This window comes from Hippopotamus amphibius, chromosome 1 (genome assembly GCF_030028045.1).
Source record: "Hippopotamus amphibius kiboko isolate mHipAmp2 chromosome 1, mHipAmp2.hap2, whole genome shotgun sequence".
In the NCBI taxonomy this organism is placed as follows: Eukaryota; Metazoa; Chordata; class Mammalia; order Artiodactyla; family Hippopotamidae; genus Hippopotamus; species Hippopotamus amphibius.
This window is the reverse complement of record NC_080186.1, coordinates 135,206,631-135,233,735: the sequence shown is the minus strand read 5'-3', so window position 1 is coordinate 135,233,735 and position 27,105 is coordinate 135,206,631. Positions and strand designations below refer to the sequence as shown.

General features: G+C 49.9%; 1 protein-coding gene across 1 annotated transcript in view; it reads right to left on the bottom strand.

Moving 5' to 3' along the window:
- SLIT3 (slit guidance ligand 3) overlaps positions 1-27,105 on the bottom strand; it is a 616,264-nt gene that overhangs the window by 31,754 nt on the left and 557,405 nt on the right. Inside the window, exons 23-27 of the mRNA XM_057729448.1 lie at positions 26,921-26,992; positions 17,007-17,078; positions 15,199-15,362; positions 11,041-11,165; positions 3,938-4,035 (exon numbers count right to left, since the gene is read on the bottom strand). Coding sequence (XP_057585431.1) covers positions 3,938-4,035; positions 11,041-11,165; positions 15,199-15,362; positions 17,007-17,078; positions 26,921-26,992 — 531 coding nt within the window. The remainder of the gene's footprint in view (positions 1-3,937; positions 4,036-11,040; positions 11,166-15,198; positions 15,363-17,006; positions 17,079-26,920; positions 26,993-27,105) is intronic.

Genomic DNA, 27,105 nt, shown 5'->3' with positions numbered 1-27,105 from the left:
GTTTCTCCTCCGGACGGAGGCCCCAGGCAGCAAGCACTCTGGACACAGGAGGTCTTGGGGTCCTGAGCTGGAAGACCCTTAGGCGCCTAAGAGGGCATCTCATCTAGCCCCCTGTCTCCATCTCCCCGGCCCTGGAGGGCTACCGCCTCCCGGGGGCAATTCCCATCAGCCATGCCGCCCTCCCTGCTCCCCCAGCTGGAAGTGGTCTCCGGGGCAGAGCTTCATTTCCCCCAGCTGTCTCCTAAGCAGCCCTTCTTCGGCTGTTCTTGGGGCAGTCTCTTTTGTGCTTGTCTACTCAAGGGCAGCCTTTTTATCTGGAGCAGAAGCAGGACATGGATCGGGCTCTGCACCCAGGTTTCCTGGGAATTAAATTCTGTGTCTCAGTTTCCTCATCTGCTGACTGGTGGTGTTATCCAGCCCCAGGGGGGCTGCAGGCATGAAATGAGATGAGACACGTAAAAGGCTTAGAAGGGTACACAGCACAGAGAAAATGCTCAGCACATGTTAGCTAGATTTCGTTCTAGACAAAACCGCCCACCTCCTTAACCCTTCCTCAGGGATGCCATTTCTCCCTGTCATGTATTCCTGCTACTTCTGAGCCCCCTCCAGCTTCCCGGGGCTGAGGGTAGGGTGGGGGGGCCCCGGGTGGGAGGGCCCCTCTCCTGCCAACACTTTCTGGTGAGCTTGGCTTAAAACACCATAGATCAGCATGACGCATTTCCTTAACTTGTCTCTGGAGCGTTAAACCTCTTGGATAAAAACCTCAGCCCCTGTCCTCTGCCCGACCTTGGCCACATCCCCAGGATTAGGCATGCAAAATAACACAGAACTGATGAGGGCTGGACAGCTGACGAGGGGCGAGGGGGCGCTGGGAGGGTGCAGGACGGAGCGGAGAGTCTGATTAAATCAGCACTGCAGGGAATCTCACTCTTTCTGTGGCCCACCCCCCTCGTCAGGGGTCAGGGACGTACACCCCACCCCTGAACGTGTGTTCCAGCCTCAGACCTGGAATTCCAGGCCTCTCTCCATCTCGGAGACTGCTCTGACTAGGGCATTTTGCTCCACTAATAGGAAGTGGATTTTCGTAGTCCTAGAATCCTAATTAACCTCCTTCCTTCTGTGACCCGAAAACCAGGTCACGTTTTGTACAAAAGGCTGGGGGAAGGGCTCTGGGGTCCAAGCTCTTCAGCTGAAGCAAAATGACTCTAACTCCTTTTTATTCTGTTAGGGACCCTGAGCACTCATGAAAACGGTCATTTCTTCAGAGCCAGACAGGAGGTAGGTTTCTAAAGATCTTAAACCACAGTGTTGCCTATTTTCTTCTGAGTGACTCTGCTCTCCCCGCGGCCTTAGGACTGCATGAAAGTGAGGTAAGAGTGGCTGGTCAAGGGAGCAGAGGTTGCTCATGGATTGGACAGAGGGTGGGAAAGATGCTAACGTCTCTTCTGTCCTTATTGGAAACCTTGCGGGAGGTGGGGGGGGGGGGGGGAGGGGCTGTCAAAGATACCTCAAGAGCAATGTGCCAGCTGTGTGGACGTAGGACAAGTCACATCTCCTGTCCAGCCAGCCCTGCCGCCTTTGCTCATTGTGTGAGCAGACAGACAATGCGTCAAGACTGGAGAAGCATCTGTATGAAGAGGTGGGTGATGCTTCCAGAATGCTGACTAGTGAGAGGTGTCACGGGTTGAATTGTGTCCCTTCAGAAAGATATGTTGAAATCTTAACCCCTTGGTACCTCAGAATATGACCTAATTGGGAAATCATTCCAGCTATAATTAGCTAATTGAAAATGCTGTGGGACTTCCCTGGTGGCACAGTGGTTAAGAATCCGCCTGGCAATGCAGGGGACACGGGTTCGAGCCCTGGTCCGGGAAGATCCCACATGCCTTGGAGCAACTAAACCCGTGTGCCACAACTATTGAGCCTGCGCTCTACAGCCCGTGTGCCACAACTATTGGGCCCGTGTGCCACAACTACTGAAGCCTGTGTGCCTGGAGCCCATGCTCCACAAGAGAAACCTGCGCACCGCAACTAGAGAAAGCCCGTGCGCAGCAACGAAGAACCAACACAGCCAATAAATAAAAAAGAAACAACAGAACAAAGAAAATACCGTCACACTGGAGTGGCGTGGACCCCTAATCTCCTATGACTGCTGTCCTTATAAGAAGACAGCCACGTGAAGACAGACACAGGGAGGAGGCCATGAGCCGCGGAAGGCAGAGGCAGGCGTGATGCAGCTGCAGGCTGCACAGACGTGCCGGAAACTGCCAGCAGCCACCAGAAGCCAGGAAGAGGTGAGGAAGGATCCTCCCTTATGGGTTTCAGAGGGCGCATGGCCCTGCTGACACCTTGATTCTGGGCGTCTGTATTCCGGAGCTGTACGAGAACCCATTCTTTGGTTCCAAGCCCTCCAGCCTGCGGTACTTTGTTACAGCAGCTCTAGGAAACGAGAGAGGAGGGACGAGGAAGCAAAGCCACCGAACAGGTAGCTCTCCCTCTGCTAGCCTACCAGGTGCTGCCCTGAGGAGCCCACACGAGCTATACAATCCCAAGGATGTGGGCCTCATTGCCCGAATCCTCCACCCCATTTCCCTAATCCTGTAGGTCTGGGCCATTTTCCTTGAAAATTGAGTCCTAAAAATATTTCCAGTTCATGTGAATTTCCTCAACAGTGAAGGATGGAGACGGCATCCTTCCGCATACCCGCAGAGAGGGGAGCAACGCGATCGCCTGCAGAGGGCGCTCCTGCCTCTCCATGGTGCCCGTCCCTGGGCTCAGGGTCCGGGTGGCGGCGGGGGCTGAGTCAGGCTTTCAGTCCTGGAGGTGTGTTTCCTGGCTGAGGCCACGTGGCCACCACTGTGAGATTTCTCTGCTTTCTGTGGGTGAGAGTGGGTGGTTTGGCCTGCTCCAGGCAGGAAAACGAACTCTGCCTTGAATTTCACTTTTCAAGAGTTGAGTTTGATGGGGCTGGCTTGGCCGATGGACATGTGGGCGGCTGGGTTCCCTGGGGAGAACCCAGAGCACAGAACCTGATTGCTTTCACAGACCACACAGCAACCCTGGCCAGAGGGCTTTTCATAATTAATTGTTTGTGACCTAAGTGCTAAGACCTCCGCACACAGCTTGGCACTGGGTGCCTCTCCTTTACCACTTAACCACTGGCTCGCTGGGGGTGCCAAACGGGCCAGTTCCCACTGATCTGCTTTTGCCAGGGTAGGGCCCGGGAAACTGGACATCTTCAAGCAGCTGGGGAGGGTGGGAAGCAGGAAGGGGCCTGAGGTCTGGCAGAGGCCCAGGAGGCCCACTCCAAGGACAGGGATGAGAAAAAACTTAAGTGCCTTCTCCCCCTTTCCTTCCTGAGCTCTTAATACCAGGGAGGAAAGAGGTGGAATTGGAAGACTCAGGAATGAGTGTCAGGATATAAGACCTAGAGCCAATCAGTTCTGTGCCTCAGTTTCCTCATCTGTTAAATGGGGATAGTACCTACCTGTATGAGATAGGGTCCTTGAGAGGATTTAAATGAGATTTTGAGTCAGGCCTGGCACATACTGGGCACGTAATTAATGTTACCTTCTTATTGTTTTTTATAACACAGAAAAGAGTGGTGGAATTACCAGGCTGGCAGGTCTTTGAGCCATTATCCCATCCTGCTCTGACTTTAGCTAGCAACTGTGGCTTCCCTTGGAGACCTCCCAGCTCTGGAGATGGACTAGCTGAATTCAGATGCCTGTACCATCACTTACTGTGTAACTGTGGACAAACTATTTATCCCTTTGATGCCTCGACTTCCTTATCCGTACAAGAGGGATGGTAGTAGCTGCCTTACAGTGAAGGGCCTTGAAGTCATTCACAGAAAGGGCTGGACAGAGTCCTCAGCCTGCCCCGAGAGTCTGACCGTGACGACTAGAGGAGGGAAGGCCCAAGGGCGAGCTGTTACCTGAACCCATCCTTGTGGCTCTCGCTCAGGTGGCAGGTGCCTCCATGCAGACAGGGGTTCTGGATGCAGGTGTTGATGGGCATGGTGCAGTCTTTGCCCTGAGGAGCAGAAGAGAGAGAGGCGTGTGATTAGAGAGGCTCTCTGTGGCTGCCACCACGAGGAGAGCCCTGTGGGCTCCCAGCTTCTTCTGGGATGAGGCCAGGGAGATGGCTGCACAGAGGCCCTGGGACAAGCCTGCTGTGTGACCCAGAGAAAGCCCGAGGGACCCCTTGCCTTTGCTTACTCCACAGTGAGAAGGGGAGAAACGCTAAATTCAGGAATATGGGCCCCAGCTTCACTAATTCCCAGACTTTACCCCCTTCTTGCCATCCTAATCTGCAGGCTGAGAGCAGGGGCTTCGGTGCTAGGAAGACCCAGTTTCACATTCCACTTCATCTCTTCCTGGTTGGCTGACCTTGACCTCGTACAAGCCTTTTAACTTCTACAAGCCTGCCTCATAGAGCTCTTAACAGAACTACACTAGACCTTTCATATAAGGAAGTGCTTGACATCACATAACACATCTAGCACATCACAGGCATTCTATAAATACAGGAGATGATATTATTACTAGCCTCACTGAGGCTTAACTACAATCCACACCTCGCAGGGTGGACTACGGCTGACATGTGGTCAACAGACCTTGGCCCTATAAAGTGACAACCCCCTGCCCCCCAGCAGAGAGTCATCTTTGATTGGTCTGGACATGGGCCCAGGTATTGGTATTCACACTAAGTTCTGCAGGGGGTCCTGATTTAGGGCAGATTGAGATCTCCTGTGAGAGAGAGTTCTGGGTGGAGTGGGATTCCTTTGGAGCAGGCCCCCCTGAAGGCAATATCTGTGCTGAGAAGGAGCCAGCCATGTGGAGGTGGGTAACAGCCTGCCAGGCAGAAGGAAGAGCCAGGGCAGAGGCACTGAGGAGGGAGGCCTCCGTCCCAGGGAGCAGCCTGACTCTTGGTCCTCTGCCTCGAGCTTCTCCCCTGGGACCGAGGGACCAGTGTTGCACCCAAGTCTCGGCAGACGGTCCTCTGGAGGACCTGTGGGGTGGGTGGGCACCGGCTGAGTTCGTTTCTGGGCTGTGGGCTCAGCGTGGGCGCCGTGCCAGGCGGGGGTGATCACAGGAGCCCTCCCACTGCCACACCACCTGCCCGCCATCTGCCTGAGAAAATCCTCTTCCCTGCTCTGCTGCTGCCGCCAGCGCCGGTGATGAGGGGCACTGGGCTTCCTGGCTGGATGTCGCTGCCAGCCATGCCCAGGACTCTGCCACGCCTGCCTTCTTCCCACCGTCTCAGGCCCTGTCCCAGCAGCCGGAAGGCAGGGCCGCGTCTGTCTGCCTCTCTTCATGCCCCGTCACAGTTAAAGGACCAGCAGAGGTTTCTCGGAGGGGAGGAGGAGAATGCAGTTTGGGGTGGGATCTGGGTTTATCCTAAACATGGGATCTCTTGCAGAAAGTCAGTGCATGGATGGAAACTGCGGGCCTTGTCCTCACGCCCGTTTATGGAGCATGTTTTCCGTTGCAGGCCTCACGCTACGTTTTATACCCACGATTGTGCACCATGGTCATGACACCCCTATGAGATGGGTGTGACTGTGATCACCCCCATTTTTACAGAGAGGGAAGGCCGATTTGGGAAGTGAGGTGATGTGTCCACGATCGCACAGCAGCAAGTGGAACAGGCAGAGCGGAACCCGACATCCAGCCCAAAGCCAGCGCTGGGGACCGCTCTGCTGGGTGCCTTTTCTGCCGCCTCCAAACACGGGCTCTGCGGTTAGGCCGTTCCGAGGGCCCGTGCTAGTCCTGCTGCTGCTACGCACCTTGAGGAAATTCCTGGTTCTGAGACTTGTTTTCATCATCTGTAAAATGGGGACAATAATACCTACCCTACAGAGTTAATGCATGATTAGAAATCACACTCATATAAGGCACCTGGCAGGGAACGGCAGTTCCATAATTAAGAGCTGTTCACATAACAGCCATGATGACCATGGGGTCTGAGATAGAGCTGCATGTGGGTGATGAAAAGACTTTTTCAGGTCTTTGGTTGTTGCTAAATTGTCCAGTGTGTGTGTGTGGTGGTGGTGGATGAATGGGCCATGGGTTGCAGGACAGGAGAACCCTCCCTAGCCCCTGCCTGGGCCAGCCTCTCTGCTCTGGGGACTCTCAAGTACCAAGGACTCCAGGAATCCCCCTGGGTATGGGGGCAGGGGTGGAGGTGGAGGTGTCTCCTCCAGCCCCTCATGCCACAGAGCACTGACATCCAGGAGGCAGAGCCCAGCACTTGATAATGTGGTAATCTGGCCTGGAGGTGGGGATTTCTGTCACTTACATGTTCTTGAGAAACGACCACCATTGTCAACGCCTGGCCACTTAGCTCAATGCAACTCTCTTCAGCCTCATTTTGCTCGAATCCACTGGATTTGTGATGATCTTTGGCTGTCCCCCATGACCCTCTCCCCAGTGTGTGTGAGTGTGTGTGTTTTTATAAAGCTGGGGCTTCTAGCGTCCTTTACAGGCGCTTGAGAACAGCGAACCCACCCTGGAAACCTGTTTCTGAGACGAGGCCAGAAGGGCAGCTCTAAGACCTTGCTACGCGAAGTGTGGTCCTAGGACTACCAGCGTTGGCATTCCCTGAGACCTTGTTAGACACACACACACACCATCTCGGGCCTGATCTCAGATCTAATGAATCAGAACCTGTGCTTTAACAAGGTCTCCATGTGCTTCTTGTGCACCTTAAAGTGTGAAAAGCACGGGTCTGAGACACTGAATATATGTGTGTGAAGCTAAATGGCTAAAAAACAATCAGCCAAAATTTATATTTCGTATCCTCAAATAATAGACTAGTGGTAAGAGTTATCCTTTGTTAAGTGTCCACTGAATGCTGGCACTGAGGCAGGCCCAGGACACGCATGACCCCTTTTAATCCTTACAACAGCTCTGCAATCAGTATGGTTATTCCCATTTACAGGTGGTAAAAGTGAGGCTTAGAGTCAGTTCCTAGTGGAGTGGCTGAGTATAGACTCTGCAGCAAGAGAAAGCTGGGTTCTGGGTTTAGCTCATGTGCTCCCCAGGTGTGTGAGCTTGGGTAAGTTGTTCAATTTTCTGAACCTCGGTTTCCTCATCTCTCAAAAGAGGATGATTAAGAGTATTAAGTGAAATAATGCACTTAAACTGCTTCTCGTGGGCATTATAATAGATTAACAGTAGCTGATACTGAACATTAAACAGTGGCTGTCATGCTTTTTCTGTAATATTGTGAATTCTCAAGGTCACATGCTAGTCAGAAAAATGGAGCTATCTGGGAATAGCTGGATAAGTGCCTGAACTTTGAGCTTCGTTTGGTGGCTGTCTGGTGACTGTTGTCAACTTAGCAACTCACCCAGAACTACCACCCCAATCACTCTGCTTGGGCGGGCTTCAAGCCCAGCAGAAAGGAAAGCAGGGGAGAATCAACTCAGGACAAAAGGTGTGATGCAATCCACTATTAAGGGACCCCTCTGGTTCAGTCGGCTGCATTTTACTATCGAGGAGCCTGAGGTGGGGAGGAGAGCCGGAGCTGCCCAAGATCACGCAGTCAGGTAGGAGCAGGCTCCAGAGGGCCCTGCGTGGTGTCCTTTCTACCACCACACGCTACTTTTCCCAGCCCTGGAGGGTCAGGCAGTCATAAGTGGCCAGGGATCCTCATCGACAGCACTTGCTGCCACGGTACTCATCGACGATAGTGAATGCAGTGGCCTAGGGCATGCATTTTGGAATCAGTTGGTTCTGAGATTTGAGTCCTGACTCCCTTACCCGCTCTGCCCAGTTCCCTCAACTGTAAAATGAGGGTCATTTTAGGACCTGCCTCCTAAGGCTTTGATGAGGAACATGCAAGATAACGCGTGTAGCTTGTTTAGTATGTTGTCAGTGCTCAGTAAGCACTCAGTAAATGCTAGCTGCTAATAGTGTTGTCATGGTCACCACCACCACCACCATCACCACCATCTCCCATCATCATCACCACTACCAACACCATCACCACCACCTCCCATCATCATCACCACCACCAACACCATCACCACCATCTCTCATCATCATCGCCACCGCCAATGCCATCACCACTATCTCCCATCATCATCACCACCACCAACGCCATCATCACCACCTCCCATCATCATCATCTCCCATCATCATCTCCCATCATCACCACCACCAACACCATCACCACCACCTCCCATCATCATCGCCACCACCAACACCATCACCACCATCTCTCATCATCATCACCACCGCCAATGCCATCATCACCATCTCCCATCATCATCATCTCCCATCATCATCACCACCACCAACACCATCACCACCACCAACACCATCATCACCACCATCTCCCATCATCATCACCACCACCAACACCATCATCACCACCATCTCCCATCATCATCACCACCGCCAACACCATCATCACCACCATCTCCCATCATCATCACCACCACCAACACCATCACCACCACCAACACCATCACCACCACCTCCCATCATCATCACCACCACCAACACCATCACCACCACCAACACCATCACCACCACCTCCCATCATCATCACCACCACCAACACCATCACCACCACCAACACCATCATCATCACCATCAGCAGCATTGTACTCTATACCTGCCTGGGCCCTACAGCTTCCTAAAGGTCAAAATCTCTGTTCAAATTCTTCCAAAATCTACAAGATATTAAGGATCTTGTGAGCAAAGACCAAACACAAGGCATTACCCTGCAGGAGCCCCACAGGTGCACTCTTTGCTCTGACACTGGGGGCCAGGCCAGCTTCACAGTGTCATCAAGTGTGGTGGGAAGAAGCCCGGAGCTTCAAACCTGGCTCTGGTACTGTCAAACTCAGGCCAACTTTAAAGACAGAGAAGTGAGACTCAGAGTGTGAAGTGGTTATCTTTAAAATACGGATGAAACCACCCACCTCATAAGGTGATTATAAAAACCAGAGGAAGGAAAAAATGCATAAGGTCCAGCTGCCTGGCCCTTAGTCAGTGCTTAAAAAGATAACTGTACACGTACGGAATTGGGGGTGGTATAAACACACGTCACAGTTTTAGGAAAGCAGCTGACAGTCCTTGAGAGTTCAGTGTCACAGACTGAGAATCCCTGGTGAAAACAGCAACATACTACCTATTCGTTTTGGCCCGTCCCACACCCTGGTATGAGGGACCGGCATGTAAGGTAAAGGTAAAAGGCGGCCATATGACAGCTACTGAGTACTTACTGAATGTCAGGTGCTGTCCTAGGTGCACTGCATATGTTATTGTACATCTGAGTCTCACTGGCAGCCTGTGTGACAGGTCCTAGTGTGCAATGGGAAGCCTGAGGTGCAGACACTGGTCATCACCACCGAGCTAGGAAATGACAAAGCTGGGACCCACACCTGCCACTCTGTGTAAATCCGCTGTCTGAGTTTTCTCCACTGAATTAATACAAGGGAGTTTGAGGATCCAGGCCTCTCGAGCATGTTTGCTTAATTTCTAGTCTTCCCCTACAGAGAGAGAGAGAGTGTGTGTGTGTGTGTGTGTGTGTGTGTGTGTGTGTGTGTGTGTGTGTGTGTGTGTGTGTGTGTGTGTGTGTGTAGGGGCATGGGTCTGGGACTCCCATGAGTTTGAGGTCCTAGGGTTGGCTACCTGGGGCGGGGCAGGGCAGGCTGTCTGACCAGCTTCAAAGGAATCCTTTGGTTCCCTTGTCTCGGGCCCATAGGTGGCACTCTGACGCTGTTCGCCGGAGGCAAAGCAACAGCTGAGAAAGCCACCAGGGAGCCATGTTCCCCAGCACCAGTCTGCCCCTCAAGCTTGTCACTTCACGTACAAATCCCTCTGGGGACAGGAGACCCGGGGATGTGAGTTCTCTCCTGCTCAGCTTATACCAGGTGTGTGCATCAGACAGGCTGGGGGCTGTCTTGAAATTCTCATTGTGCCCAGTGCCTTCAGATGGGTGCCGAGGAGGCTGGAATCTGGGAAGCTGGGAGGGTTGCAGGGAAGAGGACCCAGTCACGGCTTTGCTGACCCCAGTGACGTGCAGTGAGGGGCTCAGCAATCCAGGAAACCCTCCAGGGGAAAAGGGGGGGCTTTTGAATCATGTAACCCTGGGTCCTAATGCAAACCTGCTGCTAACAAGCTCGGGACGTTGAGTCAAGCCCTCTCAACAGTCTGAGGCTCAGTTTCCACATCTGTAAAATGGCAATTAGGAAGGCCTTCCTCACAGGGGAAAAGATGAATTAACTGCCAAGCAGAGTGCTTGTCGCATCATCCATACTCTATAGATGTTAGCAGGAGGTGGGACAATGTGACCTAGATGCTGCTGGCTGAAAAGAAAGGCAGAAAGGACTGTTCTGGAATCAGCCTGGATTTCTGGGGAGGACAGGAGAACTCCATACCCTTGTTGGCTGACCTGAGCCTGTCAACAGTGAGGGCTGGCATAACAGCTCCTAAGGCATTTTTTTTTTTTTTTTTTTTTTTTTTTTGCCGCGCTGCGCAGCATGAGAGATCTTAGTTCCCAGATGAACCTTCGCCCCCTGCAGTGGGAGTGCTGAGTCTTAACCACTGGACCACCAGGGACGTCCCAGCCCCTGAGCCTTTTAATCCTCCATCCCTGTATCCTCCTCAAGCTGGAACCTGCGCTTTCAGGGCTGGCTGTCCTGAGGGCAGGGAGGGGAGGTGGGGGGAGGACCTGGGAATCCCCCTGGAAGGAAGTCAGGATGGTGGGTTCAAGAGAGGCCTCTATTTGGACGCACCTTAACTCTCTGAGACTTAATTTTCCCATGCTCAAGAAAGAAAATACAAATATTACGTTTCCTCATTATCTCACTGCATCACGGTCCAGGCTACACGGGGTCCTCTGGGATTGGCATGAATATGGTACAACCAGGCAGTTCTGAGGAGAACGGGAGTGTTGCTGGAAAATGCTCTCTTGGTGTGACTTGTAAAGTGGACGTTTCCACTGTCCTTGGAGAAGGGAGGGTCAGAGGTGCACAGTGCCCCCCCCAACCCCCCCGGGCTGTGGATGGTGGGGCCATACCTTGTAGCCGTAGGGGCAGGCACAGCGGAACTGCTCCACGGGATCCTGGCTACATGTCCCGTTGTTCTTGCACGGGCTCGAGAGGCAGGCGTTGCACTTGGCCACGATGCTGATGTCCACTGGCCCTGGACAGCAAAACCAGCGTGTTGGTGACAGGTCCCCACAGAGGCTTACTGTCACACCTCCCTTCCCCTCTGCTCTGGCCCTCCCTCAGTCAGCTACCAGCCCCTCCCATCTCTGTCCAGAGGGCAGCTGGCCCTCTCCAGCCAGCACATCCAGTCCAGCTAGAGTCCCATTAATTCAGCCATCATCCGGAAAGGAAAAAAATCACAGCAGGACATCATTCAGAAGCACTTCTCAGTCAAATCAATTACTGTAATTAGCCTGATCCGATTTTGGTGCTAATCTGCAAACAATGCACCATAATTAGAAACCCCCTGTGTATCTTGTTATGTTCGGGAAGCTCTGGGCCCAGGCTCCACTTGGACCTCCCACTCCTCCTTCCCCAAACACCCCTCATCACGGAATAGTCTGTGCCAGGCTAAGGAGGGCACAGTGTCTGGGCCAGAGGCACACATGGGAAGTCCTCCTTATAGAACCCTTGTGTCGGCAGGAAGAAGCAAGAAATGGCCCCAGAAGACACAGCAACGATGCTGACAATGGATGGCCAGCTGGGCTCAGGTGCGCTTTGCATCCAGACAGTATCCTGGTCTCCGTAGCCATCAGGGCTGGAAGGAGGGAGGCCACGTCCCTGCATAGAGCTTTGCAACAGGGGCTGTGCTACTGCTGCAGCCAAGTGTTGACAAAGCCCTGGATAATCAGGCCCTATTTCATGTCAGGACCTTAAATGACCCCAGGATAACAGTCATGAATTTGGAGATTGGGTTGAGATTGACCCCATGGTGAGTCTGACCATTTGTGGGTGGGGTGAACAGAATGGCCTGATTGAGAACCAATGCCAGTATACTCAACCCTGGCTTCACCGAAGAACAGGGACATTGTCTATTCCAGGGAGACTGTGTGTTCCAGGGACACAATGAAGTTTTAGAGGTAAAGTAGATCTGTAAATTAAAATAAACGTTGAGGCCTGAGGAGATGGGCAAAGGACATTCACACACAAATGTGCAGTACAAATGGAAAGTAAATTTTTGGAAAAAAAATAGTTCCCCCAATAATCAAAAACAAAGTGCAAGGGATATGATATTTTACCTATTGAATTAGCAATGATTACAAAATGCAATAAAATGATGCAAGGGTCTGATGAAAAAGTCACTCAAAGGATGCTATTGGGAGCGAAAATTGGTTACAACACTTTCTGGAAATCAATCTGGCAATAAGTGTGAAGACCTTAGTAATGAGCATATACTTTGGCTCAGTAATTTCTATTCTCCGAATCTTATTTAAGGGCATAATTCTGAATAGAGAAAGACATTCATGCAGCCACCAGGAACTGGTTAAAAAGTTATGGTGGAGTGTTGCAGCTTGGTGGTTGAGACCATGCACTCTGGAATCAGACCTGGAATTCTCTTTTGTTGTTGTTGTTGTTGTTTTTGTTTTGTTTTTTTTTTACAATAAACTGCATACATTTAGAGTGTACAATTTGGTATCCCAATCTCCCAGTTCATTCTCCCCCAACCCTCCCCGCTTTCCTCACTTGGTGTCCATATGTTTGTTCTCTACATCTGGGTCTCTATTCCTGCCTTGCAAACCGGTTGATCTGTACCATTTTTCTATAGTCCACATATATATGTTAACATACGATATTTGTTTTTCTCTGACTAACTTCACTCTGTATGACAGTCCCTAGGTCCATCCATGTCTCTACAAATGTCCCAGTTTCATTGCTTTTTACAGCTGAGTAATATTCCATTATATATATGTACCACATCTTTCTTATCCGTTCATCTGTTGATGGACACTTAGGTTGCATCCATGTCCTGGCTATTGTAAATAGTGCTGTAATGAACACTGGAGTACATGTGTCTTTTTGAATTATGGTGTTCTCTGGGTATATGCCCAGCAGTGGGATTGCTGGGTCATATGGTAACTCTATTTTTAGTTTTTCGAGGAACCTCCATACTGTTCTCAATAGTGGCTGTATCATTTTACATTCCCACCAGAAGTGCAAGAGCGTTCCCTTTTCTCCACACCCTCTCCAGCATTTACTGTTTGTAGATTTTCTGATGATGCCCATTCTAACCGGTGTGAGGTGATACCTCATTGTAGTTTTGATTTGCATTTCTCTAATAATTACTGATGTTGAGCAGGTTTTCATGTGCCTCTTGGCAATCTGTATGTCTTCTTTGGAGAAATTTCTATTTATGTCTTCTGCCCATTTTTTGATTGGGTTGTTTGTTTTTTTTATATTGAGCTGGATGAACTGTTTATATATTTTGGAGATTAATCCTTTGTTGATTCGTTTGCAAATATTTTCTCCCATTCTGAGGGCTGTCTTTTCATCTTGCTTATAGTTTCCTTTGCTGTGCAGAATCTTTGAAGTTTCATTAGGTCCCACTTATTTATTTTTGTTTTTACTTCCATTACTCTAGAGGGTGGATCAAAAAAGATCTTGCTGTTATTTACGTCGAAGAGTGTTCTTCCTATGTTTTCCTCTAGGAGTTTTATAATGTCTGGCCTTACATTTAGGTCTTTAATCCATTTTGAGTTTATTTTTGTGTATGGCGTTAGTGTTCTAATTTCATTCTTTTACATGTAGCTGTCCAGTTTTCCCAGCACCATTTATTGAAGAGGCTGCCTTTTCTCCATTGTATATCCTTGCCTCCTTTGTCATAGATTAGTTGACGGTAGTTTATCTCTTTGGCTTTCTATCCTGTTCCATTGATCTGTATTTCTGTTTTTGTGCCAGTACCTTACTGTCTTGATCACTGTAGTCTTGTAGTATAGCCTGAAGTCAGGAAGCCTGATTCCACCAACTCCGTCTTTCCTTCTCAAGATTGCTTTGGCTATTCGGGGTCTTTTGTGTTTCCGTACAAATCGTAAAATTTCTTCTTCCAGTTCTGTGAAAAGTGCCATTGGTAATTTGATCGGGATTGCATTGCATTTGTAAACTGCTTTCGGTAGTATAGTCATTTTCACAATGTTGATTCTTCCCGTCCAAGAACATGGTATGTCCCTCCATCTGTTTGTGTCGTCTTTGATTTCTTTCATTAGCATCTTATAGTTTTCTGAGTACAGGTCTTTTACCTCCTTGGTTAGGTTTATTCCTAGGTATTTTATTCTTTTTGTTGCAGTGGTGAATGGGAGTGTTTCCTTAATTTCTCTTTCTGATCTTTCATTGTTAGTGTATAGAAATGCAAGAGATTTCTCTGTGTTGATTTTGTATCCTGCAGCTTTACTGAATTCATTGCTTAGCTCAAGTAGTTTCCTGGTGGCATCTTTAGGATTTTCTATATATAGTATCATGTCATCTGTGAAGAGTGACAGTTTTACTTCTTCTTTTCCAATTTGGATTCCTTTGATTTATTTTTCTTCTCTGATTGCTGTGGCAAGGACTTCCAAAACTATGTTGAATAACAGTGGCGAGAGTGGACATCCTTGAAAGACCTGGAATTCTCTTAACTGCGTGATCTTGAGAAGTCATCTAACCTCAGTAAGCCTTGGTTTTCTCATTTTTAAAAATAGGAATAATACTAAAGTACCCACCATAGAGGTGCTGGGGAATTAAATAAATGACTCCATGGAAAGTGAGAATTAAATGAAATAATACAAGAAAAAGTGCGTAGCATAATGGCTGCCACATAATAAGAACCCAGTAGTAGTTTGTTATCATAATCATCATGTAGTCAGTCAAAATCTCATGTGCCCAAAGTGTGCTGCAGTAAAATGGGAAAATGCTTATGCTCTAAGAATGTTAGGTAAAAAAAAATGCAGGTTAAAGATTTTCTCAACTATGCAAAAATATGTAGAGTAAGAGGTCAACCAGGAATATGTAGAAACGGCAGCAGAGGGACTTAGGGGAGTGAGTGACAAGTGGACCCACATCACTTTCAGCATCTGAGTCTTTGTGTGGCCCATGGGAGAAACAGGGCAATGGTTTTAGAAGTCACACCTGTTGAGATGCCAGCTCTGACAGGCCACTGGAGACAGAGCAGACCCCGTGGAGGGCAGGGAGGGGTGGTGGGCTAGGTCAGCACCTACCTTTGCACTGGAAGCGGTGGGTGGGGGTGGTGAGCAGGAGTCGGTCAGCCATGGGCTCGGGGCTACTGCAGCGGGCGATGCCAGGCTCCTTGTACCCAGCCTTCACCCACTCCGACAGCCAACGCAGGCTGCAGTCACAGTGCAGGGGGTTGGTTCCCAGTGCCCTAGAAGGCAGAGCAGGGAGTCAGGTTCCTCTGCCCAGCGTGGCCCATAGGCCCCAGAGTCTTGGTTCTCTTGAAAAGCAGAATTTTCAGACTTTGGCTAGACTGGGGGTGTCTGACAGGAGAACCAGCAGAGACTTCACTGAGTTGAAGTCAATGACTCCAGACTGTATGTCCAATCCCTGCACATGTTTCAGCCCCCACCCAAGCCCCTCCCACCCCTAAGGCTTTGCTCTCACCTACCCTGGTAAGATTCCATCCTCAACTCACCCCCAATCCTGGCCCCTCTGGGAGGCTTCTAGGACCTCTGGCCATTGATTTTCTGGCTGTTTTGCCCCACGAAAGGGTTCACTGGAGGGTATACTCTGCGGAGAAGGTTTTCATACCCAGCAACCTCGGAAGCAGCTTCAGACCACCCCCAAATATGCTGCTATGGCTATGGACGATTTTAAGCTGAAGGCACTTGAGAAACAGCAGATGCTGTTTCTAGCTAACAGCAGGTCATATTTCCTATGAGAAAGGTGTCTTCCCTGCACCAGGAAGAGAAGGGAGTTGACACCAAAATGGATCTATACAAACAAACCTACTAAAAGAACGCTGGTCTTCCATCAGTTTCCTGTGTACACGTCCCTGTCTCGTGATTTACCGCCCCTCGCCCAAGCCCCTTTGTCTTGTCACAGGCCCACACTTCATCATTCTCTGTGTGAAAGTGTCTATAAGCTGTGGTGCCCAATGGCTTCTTTGGGTTTTCCTTTTCCTTTTGAAAACTCCCATGTACACATAAAAATATTAAATATGTTTGTATGCTCTTCTCCTGTTAATCTGTCTTATGTCAGGCCTGCCACAGAGCCTAAGAGAGCAGAAGGGAGGTTTTCCTCCCCTGCACCACTCAGCTTACAAAGGCAGGGGAGGGAAATGGTAGCACCCAGTGCAGACACCTCCAAAGTGCTGTCGAGGCAGAAAATACGAAAACGTCTGCTAATTTTTAACCATAGCCTTTAACATTTCTATTTTTTGAATTTTTTATAGTATGCATACATGATAAATGTGTTGCAGTAAATGTGCACAATACAGAAATAACTAAATATGCAGAGAGTAGGTATACAAACCCAAGCATTTTCACTGGCAGAGGTATGTAACACCTAACGTTTATGGGCTTCCGTCTCCCCTGTGTAAAAACAGGAGGGGACTACCTGATGCCGGGTGTAGAAAGAATATGTGCTTTGGCATCCAGGCAAACCTGGATTTGAACCAGGTCTCTGCCACCTACTAGCTGTGCAACCCTTGGACCCGTTCTTCAGCCTTTCTTAACTTGAGTTTCATCATGTCTCATAAGGGGATAAAAATGCCTTATTGCTGTAAGAAATACATGAGATAATTCATCTAAAGTGTTGAGCACATAGTAAGAGTTTTATATTCATTCTTATTAAATATTTACATTGTTTACATAATTGATGATGCCTTTGAAGGCATGTGTAGCAGAGAACATACAATTCGTACAATGTGGGTACGTTTCTGTAAAGAAAGCACACTCTATTCATATGGAAATAACCATACTGAGGTGATAACAACGCCAGTATTATCTCTGGCATCATAATCTTTTATGTTTTGAGTAGATGCACGCAGGGGAGAAACAGGGCTACTTACAGATGGGAGAGAGATGTCAGGTCATTGAAGGAGCCTTCGGGAACGCTGGAGATGTCGTTGCCATGGAGGGTTCTGAAGCAGAAGCACAGGGCAGAAGGTTAGCTGCCAGTAACAGCTCTGAACTCAGTACACTCTCTTGGTGTCCCAGGCACTGCCAGCAGCAGGGGAAGGGGTCTCCTTCATCTCACGTGCGTGGATGTTCCCGTGCCCAGATCAGCAGCAGGGGTATCAGGGGCAGAGGGTTAGGGAAAGACAGAGATAACCAGACTTGGGATGGAATCAGAAATCAGTCCCTTTCAGCTGTAGAACATCGGGTGAGTTACTTTCCTTTTCTGGGCCTCCATTTTTGCACCTGAAACAAGGCGAGAGAGAGCAATCTAATGGAGGCACTGGGGTTTCGGAGATAAAGTGAAGAACTGTGGTTGAGAGCGGACGTTCTGGAGCTGGGCTGCCTGCATTCAAACCCCGATGCTGCCACTTACCAGCTGTGTGACTGTGGGCAAAGTTACTTACCCTCTCTGTGCCTTGGTTTCCTATCGTAAAATGGGAATGAAAGAAAGTAAAAAGATTTGCCAGTGAAGGCGGTTGTGGGTGTATTTGTCCACGTAGAGCCTGGCATTTTCCAGGTACTAAGTGGTTAACCATTATTAATATTGATAAAGGGTCTTGAACAATATCTGGTACAGATCAAGAAATTGGTTCCCTCTCATATTTGCCTAGAGAGATTTTTAGGGGGATTGAGAAATGCTATCAACCCCAGATCAGAGACAGAGGGAAGGGGACACTCGCGATTCCCTGCAGCTGGACACTAGTCTTTATGGGAAAGGCTTTGGCATCAGCCACACACACGTGTGGGTCCTGTTCTTGTGTGCATCTGAGTGCGTCATCTGACAGTGTGTCCGAGGGGCCGGGCCGCCTGCTTGGCAGTAATCACGCCTCTCTCCGCCCTGCGGTGTGATAGCTGGGAGCTGCTCTCACTTGCCCGGTAGTGCCACATACTGAGCTTTCAGTACACGCCTGGAGAACAAACCTGTGAAAAAACTGAAGGCACAAGGCTCCGCTGCTCAAGTAACAGCACGAGCAAGTCCATAATTCATGGGTTACGCCCTCCATGGAAGGATTAGTCACCCACTGCACACAAAAATCCCCAAACTGCTGACTCACTTTGGGGCTGGCCCGTGAGAAGCAAGGTGGGTGACATTCGTAGAAACTCAAAGGTTTCCTTAGTGACGGCTGGGCACCGTCCCCTGGGCTGCGAAGGGAGCCCCAGTTAAGCAAAGTGGGTGATTCACGTTGACTGTGGAAGTGTAAACAGGATGATAACTTTTGAATCTGCTCTTTTGTTTTCCTTTTGGCTGATGTTAACCTGCCCTGGGTCGTCAGCTGAAATACAGACATGAGCTTAATTACACTTAATGATGAACAGAGCCTCTCAAGCTGACTGAGCATCGGGGCTGATACACACGCAGATTTCTGAGCCTGTTTCCAGAGATTCTGATTCAGTGGGTCTGGGGTGGGGCCTGGGATTCTGCACTTCTAACATGCTCCCAGGTGCTGCTGCTGCTCCTGGTCCTCTGGACAACCACCCCCCCCCCCGCCCCCATCCCTGGTCTCCTTGAGTAGCAGGGGAAAGCGGTCCTCAAGGCTTAGGCAGCCAGGACAGCAGGATGAGGGGACCCAGTCCTCTAAAGGGTGCTGGTGGTAGCTTCTCACCTCCCCGGGGAAGAAGGAGCTAGAAGCGCCTGCTCACACTTTATCAGTATCATTTCGTCTCTCATCCACATGGTTAGTTATGGATCGCACGGGCTTCTGCCTGCTATTAACTTGGATGACGTCATGGCTGCCTGCTGTTTGGCAAACACACCCAGCCCCGTTGTTAATCATCGACGAGTGCGGCTCGGGCCCCTGGAGAGGCACAAAGCTCTAATTTAAAAACACCAAATGACCCAAAGGCAGCGTTGGTACTGTGACTCCTGCGAGTCACACTCCCATTTATTATGAGCTGAGCCGCTGAGATTTCTATAAACGGCAGAGTAATGGGGCTGTAATTTACTGGGACAACGCTAAAGAAATCTGCCTACACTGCAGGTTCTGGCTCCTGGTTTGGCCCCCAAAGAAGGACTCCTGCATGTCCAACCACCCTTCTAAAGGATGCCTGGGGAGTTGGACAAAAGTGCCCCCGCAGGAAGCACTAAGCACTCCCCCTTTCCCTCTCGTTCTCCCTTACACCTCTGAACTGGGAACGACTCATCCTCAAGGACCCGGGACTCCTTTTTGCCTCCTGACTCACAGGAGTTGTTAAAGCAGACCAGGGAATTTCAGGATGCAGAAGAAAGCATTACGGGAGCGACAGGAGGGCATGACCACCCCCTGTCAGTTCTGGATTGCCTGAACCTGGGTCTCCGAATCCCTAGGTGCTCACAGTTTGTGGAACAGATGGCAGGAACTATTCTCATCCTAAATGTGGGAGGGGGTGAATTCTCTTCTGAGCAAACGAGGCCACTCCAAGGTGACCTGGGGCCTGTCTGGAGTCAGACAGCCTGAGTTTGAATCCCTATTCTGATAACCACTCTCTGTGTGGCCTGAGACAACTAACTTATGCTTTCTGTGCCTCAGTTTTCTCATCTCTCAAATGGAAACTTCTTAGTGTCTACTTACAGTAGATAGCTTTCGGGAGGTGTGGGTTGATCAACATCAATCTCTTCTATTCTGTAACAGTTCCCCCCTCTTCCATCGGGGAATCACCCCTCCCCACTTCTGAGTCCAAGTGGTTTGGCCTCCTGGGCAGGGCTGTAGCCGAGGTCTGCCCAATTGGAGTCACAAGGACTGATTTGCGGTGACATAAGTGGGCCAATGAGAGACATTTCTGGGGCTTCCTTTGGAACTACTAGGACAGAGGCAGTTTCATTTTGAGAGGCAGAATGAGACGCATGTCTGACATTACCACTGGAGTGCCCGCATCCAGCCTAGAACCTCATACCTCCTACTGCATTTTTCAGTTATCTGCATCGATAAATTCTCTTTTTCTGCCTAAGGTGGTTGGAGCTGCTTTTCTTTCCCTTTATTCAGGAAGGGATCTAATATACTGCTTCCTAAGCTAGGATTTAAAGATACAATGCAAGTGGTTCGGCTGGTGTAGGACACAACGCAGGGCCAGCACACGGGAAGCCCTCACGCGTGTCAGCCACGATTACCACAAGCATCGTCAAGACCCCTTCCCCTCTGCGTTCCTGGACATATTTGGGGCCATTCCTCTCAAGGCGTTACCCACCTAGAGCAGAAGCCTGAAGGATGCAGCCTATCATCCCAAAGGAGCCCCGCATGGGATTCCAGGACACACACTGAGGTTTGGCAGCGTTGCTGTGTGTCCATCACCTTTCTGCCCATGATTTTCACGCCACCCCACCTACTCTTCACTTCTCATCCCAGGCCTCTCTGGGCAAGAGAAAAAACGCTCCATTTTTAAAGAGGCCATGTCCTCCTCAGTCTTCAAGAAAGGTCTGGACTTCCCTGGTAGCGCAGTGGTTAAGAATCCGCCTGCCAATGTAGGGGACACGGGTTCGAGCCCTCGTCCAGGAAGATCCCACATGCCGCGGAGCAACTAAACCCATGTGCCACAACTACTGAGCCTGCGCTCAAGAAGCCCGTGGGCCTAGAGCCCGTGCTCTGCAACAAGAGAAGCCACTGCAGTGAGAAGCCTGTGTACCTCAGGGAAGAGTACCCCTGCTCACTGCAGCTAGAGAACAAAGACAGCAGCAATGAAGACCCAACGTAGCCAATAAATAAATAAATTTTTAAAAAAAAAAGAAAAGTCTGAAGTGAGAGGCAATAAAAATAGATGATAGAGCAGGATGGACGGTGGTGGAAAGAGCACTGGGCGAGAAGCCAGGAGACATGGGTTCCAGCCTTGGTTCTGCTCCCACCTTACGACTACTTGGCCGCACTGCTTCCTGCTCCCACCCCCAGGAGCCATGTTCCAGCCACGCCTGGAGCTTCCTGTACACCCCCACCCCCTCCACCACGCAGTACCCTTCTTGACTTACAGGCCTCTGTCCAGTGAATTCAGATTTCCCTCGCCTACCATGTTCTTCATTCCCATCCCTATTTAGGTAACTGCCTCTGGCGTCTCAGACTCAGACTTGAGAGCAGAATTTAAGAGTGATTCTGAGAACAAACAGTCTTGGGTCCAAATCCCAACTTTACTCTCTCCTGGCTGTGTCACTTTGGGAGAGCTACTCGATTTTTTTTTTTTTTTTAATATTTATTTATTTAATTTTTGTCTGTGTTGGGTTTTCGTTGCTGCATGCAGGCTTTCTCTAGTCATGGCAAACGGGGGTTACTCTTCGTTTCGGTGCGTGGGCTTCTCATTGCGGTGGCTTCTCTTGTGTAGCATGGGCTCTAGGTGCGTGGGCTTCAGCAGTTGTAGCACATGGGCTCAGTCGTTGTGGCTCACCGGCTCTAGAGCACAGGCTCAGCAGTTGCGGCACATGGACTTAGCTCATCCGTGGCATGTGGGATCTTCCCGGACCAGGGATAGAACCCATTTCCCCTGCATTAGCAGGAGGATTCTTAACCACCGAGCTATCAAGGAAGTCCCCGGGAAAGCTACTCAGTCTTGCCAAGCCTCTGTTTCCTCATCTGGGAAATGGGGATAACAGTGGTATATTCTTCATAGAGTCGATGGGAAGAGTGACTATGACAACGCAAGTAAAGCGTTTGGCCCAGTGTGCAGTGCACAGTCAAGGTTTAACAAATGTCAGCAGTGAGAACTGCCTCTCAGGAAGGCTTTTTGATGTCTAGCACTGGGTTACACGCCTCGCACGCGTATGCCTATGGCCCTTGAACAGGCATCACCCTGTACCCTAGTTGCTTTGTTTATTTCCCATCCTAGACCGTGTGCTCTCTGAAAGCAGGAACTATGCTACATTCACTATTTCTGCACCCATCCCCCTGCCACACACACCCAGTGTTTAGCACAGCATTTAGCTCACAGTGGGCATTCAGGAAAGAGTAAATAAGTAAACGATCTTGAACAAGTCATTAAACCTTTCTGAATCTGCCTCCTTGTCTTTTTTTTTTTTTATAAATTTATTTATTTATTTATTTATTGGCTGTGTTGGGTCTTTGTTGCTGCACACGGGCCTTCTCTAGTTGTGGTGAGCAGGGACTATACTTCATTGTGGTGTGTGGGCTTCTCATTGCACTGTGGCTTCTCTTGTTGTGGACCACGGGCTCTAGGCGCATGGGCTTCAGTAGTTGTGGCACTTAGGCTCAATAGTTGTGGCTCACGGGCTTTAGAGGACAGGCCCAATACTTGTGGCACACTGGCTTAGTTGCTCCGTGGCATATGGGATCTACCCAGACCAGGGCTCGAACACATGTCCCCTGCATTGGCAGCCGGATTCTCAACCACTGTGCCACCAGGGAAGTCCTGTCTCCTTGTCTTTTAAATGAGTGGTTTGGATAGGATAATTTCTAGGACTCACTCCCCATTTCTAAAATTCATAATTAAACTCTATTCTTGGTGGCACAAACGGGCCAAACCAGGACCATGGTTTGAAGGTCACGAGGAGTCACCTTTTGGATCACCAGAATTGCCTCATGTTCAACAGCTGGTCAAAAATGGAATGGGGTCGTCTGGAAAGGGAGCGAGCTCTTGGTCTCTGAAGGTAATCAAGCAAAGGGCAAATGGAGCCCTTTGCAGAGATGTTGTAGGGAGGGTCCATGCAATCAGCTGAGCAGTGGTGAACAGCCCCACATGCATAAACAGCAAGCACAGTCTTACTTTAGGGAACAGGAGCTAAAAATAAGGAAGATGATGAATGAGAAGCCCGCTCACTCCCGCATGAGCACACACTGACACAGTCCTCCCGGCGCTAACTGATGCCAGGTGGCTCTCCTGCGGCTGGGGCTGGGGCTTGACAGTTGAGACCACATGCACACAACGCATATGGCTTGGTGTGGGGCAGAGATCAGGGAACACACTGATCCCCGAAGAAGGACTAGAACGTCCGGGAGAATGTTCTCTTCCAGTTATTTTTAGAACAGGAGTGAGGTAGGAAAAGCATATTTTCACACAATGTTTTGTCCTCAAAGCTCCTTGACCAATGTCCTGTCTCTGAAATGTATTCACATCCACCTGCCAACACGCATGTGTGCATACCTCCCCCAGCCCCAGCACACACATATACACATTCTCCCTCCCTCCCTCCCTCTCTAATGTCAGGTCTTTCTTCTTCTTTCCAGAACATGTTTTGGCCTTTGTCTATAGCTAAACCTTGCTGCTCATCCTCCTTCCTCACCCCAAACTGCCAGCAACCCTGGGTCTCTGGTCATTGATGAAATTTTAATCACATTAATAAAACCCTTTAGAAATGAGGAAAGAAAATACAAATGTTCACATGCAGTTACAGACATTGCAATTTCCAATTTCAAAAATCCTATTTTGGGACTCCCCTGGTGGCTCAATTGTTAAGAATGGACCACGGGTTCAATTCCTGGTCCAGGAAGATCCCATATGCCGCAGAGCAACAAAGCCTGTGCGCCACAACTATTGAGCCTGTGCTCTAGAGCTTGCGAGCGAGCCACAGCTACTAAGCCTGTGTGCCACAATTACTGAAACCTGCACACCCTGGAGCCAGCATGCCACAACTGAGCCCACGAGCCACGACCACTCAGTCTGCACGCTGCTACTACTAAAGCCTGAGCGCCTAGAGCCTGTGCTCCGCAACAAGAGAAGTCACCACAATGAGAAGCCCGTGCACCACAAACGAAGAATAGCCCCAACTCGCCACAACTAAAGAAAGCCTGTGCACAGCAACAAAGACCCAACACAGCCAAAAAAAAAAAAGAGAGAGAGAATATGTGAATGCCCACATGCAGTTACAGATGTTGCAATTTCTGATTTCAAAAATTGTACCTTGCTTCCCAACCCTGCCAAATTATAAATGTTACTGCCTTCATGCATCTTTAACTGTGTCTTCATTTCTTACAGAAATGACTTGATATTACCATTTAGCTCTCAATGGTTCTTTTCCTTTATCCGCGTTTCCTTACAGGCCTTCTTCATGGTTACCAATGTTTACCAGTTATAATTATAACATATGTACAAATTAGGTTTATTTTTCCACATAACACAATGTGGTAAACAGGTTCCCACTCTGCTATCTGGTTTTCCTCTTTACTTCTTTTAATAATTGCACTTCATCGACTGGTAGCATCAGGCTTTCCTTAAATATTTCCCCACTGTGGCCCTTCTGGGTACTATTTAAAATTTAGGTTAAAAATAACAGTGCAGCCAAGATCTTAATGCAGGGAACCTTTCTCTCTTTTTGGATTATACTTTCGTAAAAATTCCTAGATGTGCAATTACTGGGAGAAAGGATACAAATATCATAAAAGAAATGTAGCCCATAAACAGTTTAATTTTTCCTGCCTTGGCCCTTATGCAGAAAATGGTTGCTCCCCGCGGAGGTAGATGGTTGGCATGAGGGCCTCTAAGATCCTCTTTTATCTACGCGAGCCCATGACTCCAAAATGATGGTGCGAAAAGCCTACTCATTCTGAATTCAAGAAGCAAGCACAAGCATGTTGTTCACGTGGACTCCTGGTGAAGTAATGACAGCACTGGTTCTGGAGGGACGCCAGCGGGGTGCTGAGGAAGGCGGAAATGCTGGACGGGGCGGGGTGTGCACCCCACCACCCTGGTAGACAGACCGATGGACGGACAGACAGTCTGTCTCTTTCTCCCTTTCTCATGTTGAGCTGCCCCAACCAGAACTGCTCTGATTATGACATATGCACATAGATCCCCTTGAAACGGCAGGTCCCACCCCCTGGCAGCCAATCTATGCCCAGAAGTAGAAGGCTGGGGTGGGGGACCGCAGACGGGGATGGTGGGGGGTGGGGGTGGGAAGCGGGTCCAGCCGCAGCCCCCGCCGGTGAGTCGAGCCCATCTCCCGTTGCGTTCGACTCGAAACGGGGAGATGGTTCTGCTGATGTTTCCATTCTCGAGCTCCCCAGAGAAGGTGGATAATAAATAAGTGACAATAACAGATTGCACACTGTCAGCGCGGGCCCTTCTTTGCCCCCAGAGAACTGATTTTTAATAACAGCACGGAGGACACATGGCGGGAGTTGTTGCTGACACTGGTGTTTTGGGGGCCTCAATAAATCACATCAGCCTGGAGGCTCCAGGATGGACCGGCTCATGGGTGCTGTCTGCCAACTGTAACTGAGTCCTGGGAAGGATTCCGGGGCTCCGAGTCAAGAGGTTGGACTCTGCAACCTTCTAAATGCTGAATCTTGGGGGCCAGTGACTTCACCAATCTGGACCTCAGTTTTCCTATCTTTAAAATGGGCATAACCCTCTCAACCTCATAGCACGGTTGCAAAAGGGAGGCAAATGACCATGAAAAGCCCCATAGAACAGTTACCATTATTACAGTCATAATGGGCTAGAAGGGTAAGTAGTTGACAGGTTTGGGGGCAGAGTGCCTGGCATCTCTGCTCTCATGGGACTATCATTCAAAGGATCCTCCCCTGTGAACAAAATAGGTGCAAGAGGGGATGGCACAAAAATCAGGTGACAATGGGCCCGGGGTTGGGGTGGCAGTGAGGTGCCATTCCTGCTCTTGCAGGTGCTGCTGTGAGAACAGCCATAACCAGTGTGCTCTCCACGGGCCAGGGCTGTGCTAAGTGCTCACATACAGTACTTCATTTAATCCTCATGAGACCCTGTGAGGCCACTGCCATCGTTATCTGACTTCATGGATGAGGAGACACACAGCTAGGGAGGGGCAGAGCCAGGCCTAGAAAGCAAGGGACTCCATGGCTATCTCACCTTTGCTCAGAGCTCATCACTCATCTGCCTCAGTTGGCCGTCCCCTACCCATGTGCTGACCAGGGCAAGGCAGGTGCCATAAGGTGACAAGAGGCGGGTGGGCAGGTGTGGAGGCCGCAGACTGCGGACCTCTGCTCAAAGGGGCGGGACTGCTCAGCCCTGCAGGAATGCAGAGGGGAGCCCTGGAGGGGCCAGGTCTGTCCACTTTCCAAGAGAGTGTAGAAATCAGGATTTGTACGGGAAACCTCCTGATATTTAAATGTTGGCAACTTATTAAAACTTTAAAGACCGCGGAGCAACGAAGCCCATGTGCCACGACTACTGAGCCCGAGTGTCACAACTACTGAAGCCCATGTGCCTAGAGCCCGTGCTCCGCAACAAGAGAGGCCACCGCGATGAGAAGCCCGTGCACCACAATGAAGAGTAGCCCCTGCTCGCCGCAACTAGAGAAAGCCCGTGCACAGCAACGAAGACCCAATGCAACCAAAAATAAACAAACAAACAAACACAGAAATAAAACAACTTTAAAGATACTCCGTGAGTTGACTCAGCTGTGGACAGATAGCTCTGTGTGCGCTGGCCCCGGCCGCTGGCTTCCAGCTTGGGCTCTCCGATGCATGAGCGTGGCTTCCTTGCAGAGGTTCACAGTGTTAACATCGCCCTTCTGAAGCCAGAGGGACCAACCGTGAAATAAGGATCATGAGAAGAGCGGCCAAGTGCTGCACACCGCGCTCTGCCAGGGAGCAGAAAATAACTGCATATAGTCGCAGATCCTAATCCTCCCAAGGGAGGTGCTATGGATCCCATTTTGCACATAAAGAAGGAGAAACTCAGAGGGCTTAGTGATGTGCGCCAGGTTCCACGAGAGGAAGTGAGCTGGAATTGGGAATGGTTCACTCTTAAGCATGAGCTGTCTCCGCCCCACTGAGCTAATTAAGAGTGTCGGGTGGGGAGGGACTCATGGGGGGCGGAGCGGGCTTTGAGCAAAGAAGAGCGGGGAACAGGAGCGCTCGGTCCTGCCTGCTGTCACCCAGAGAAGTCTAAGTCGAAACCAGTGCACTGGGGTACTCACAGTACTCGCAGGGAACGTAGCCCGTTGAAGGAGTGAATGGGGATGCAACGCAGCCGGTTGTAGCTCAGGATCCTGTGGAAAAGGACACACAGGCTCTGTTGGCTCTTCCTATTCTCAGCTACGGATGCGTGGCATTGTCCACACTGCGGACCAGCCAAAGCAAATGGTTTCTTTGCCTTCCCAAC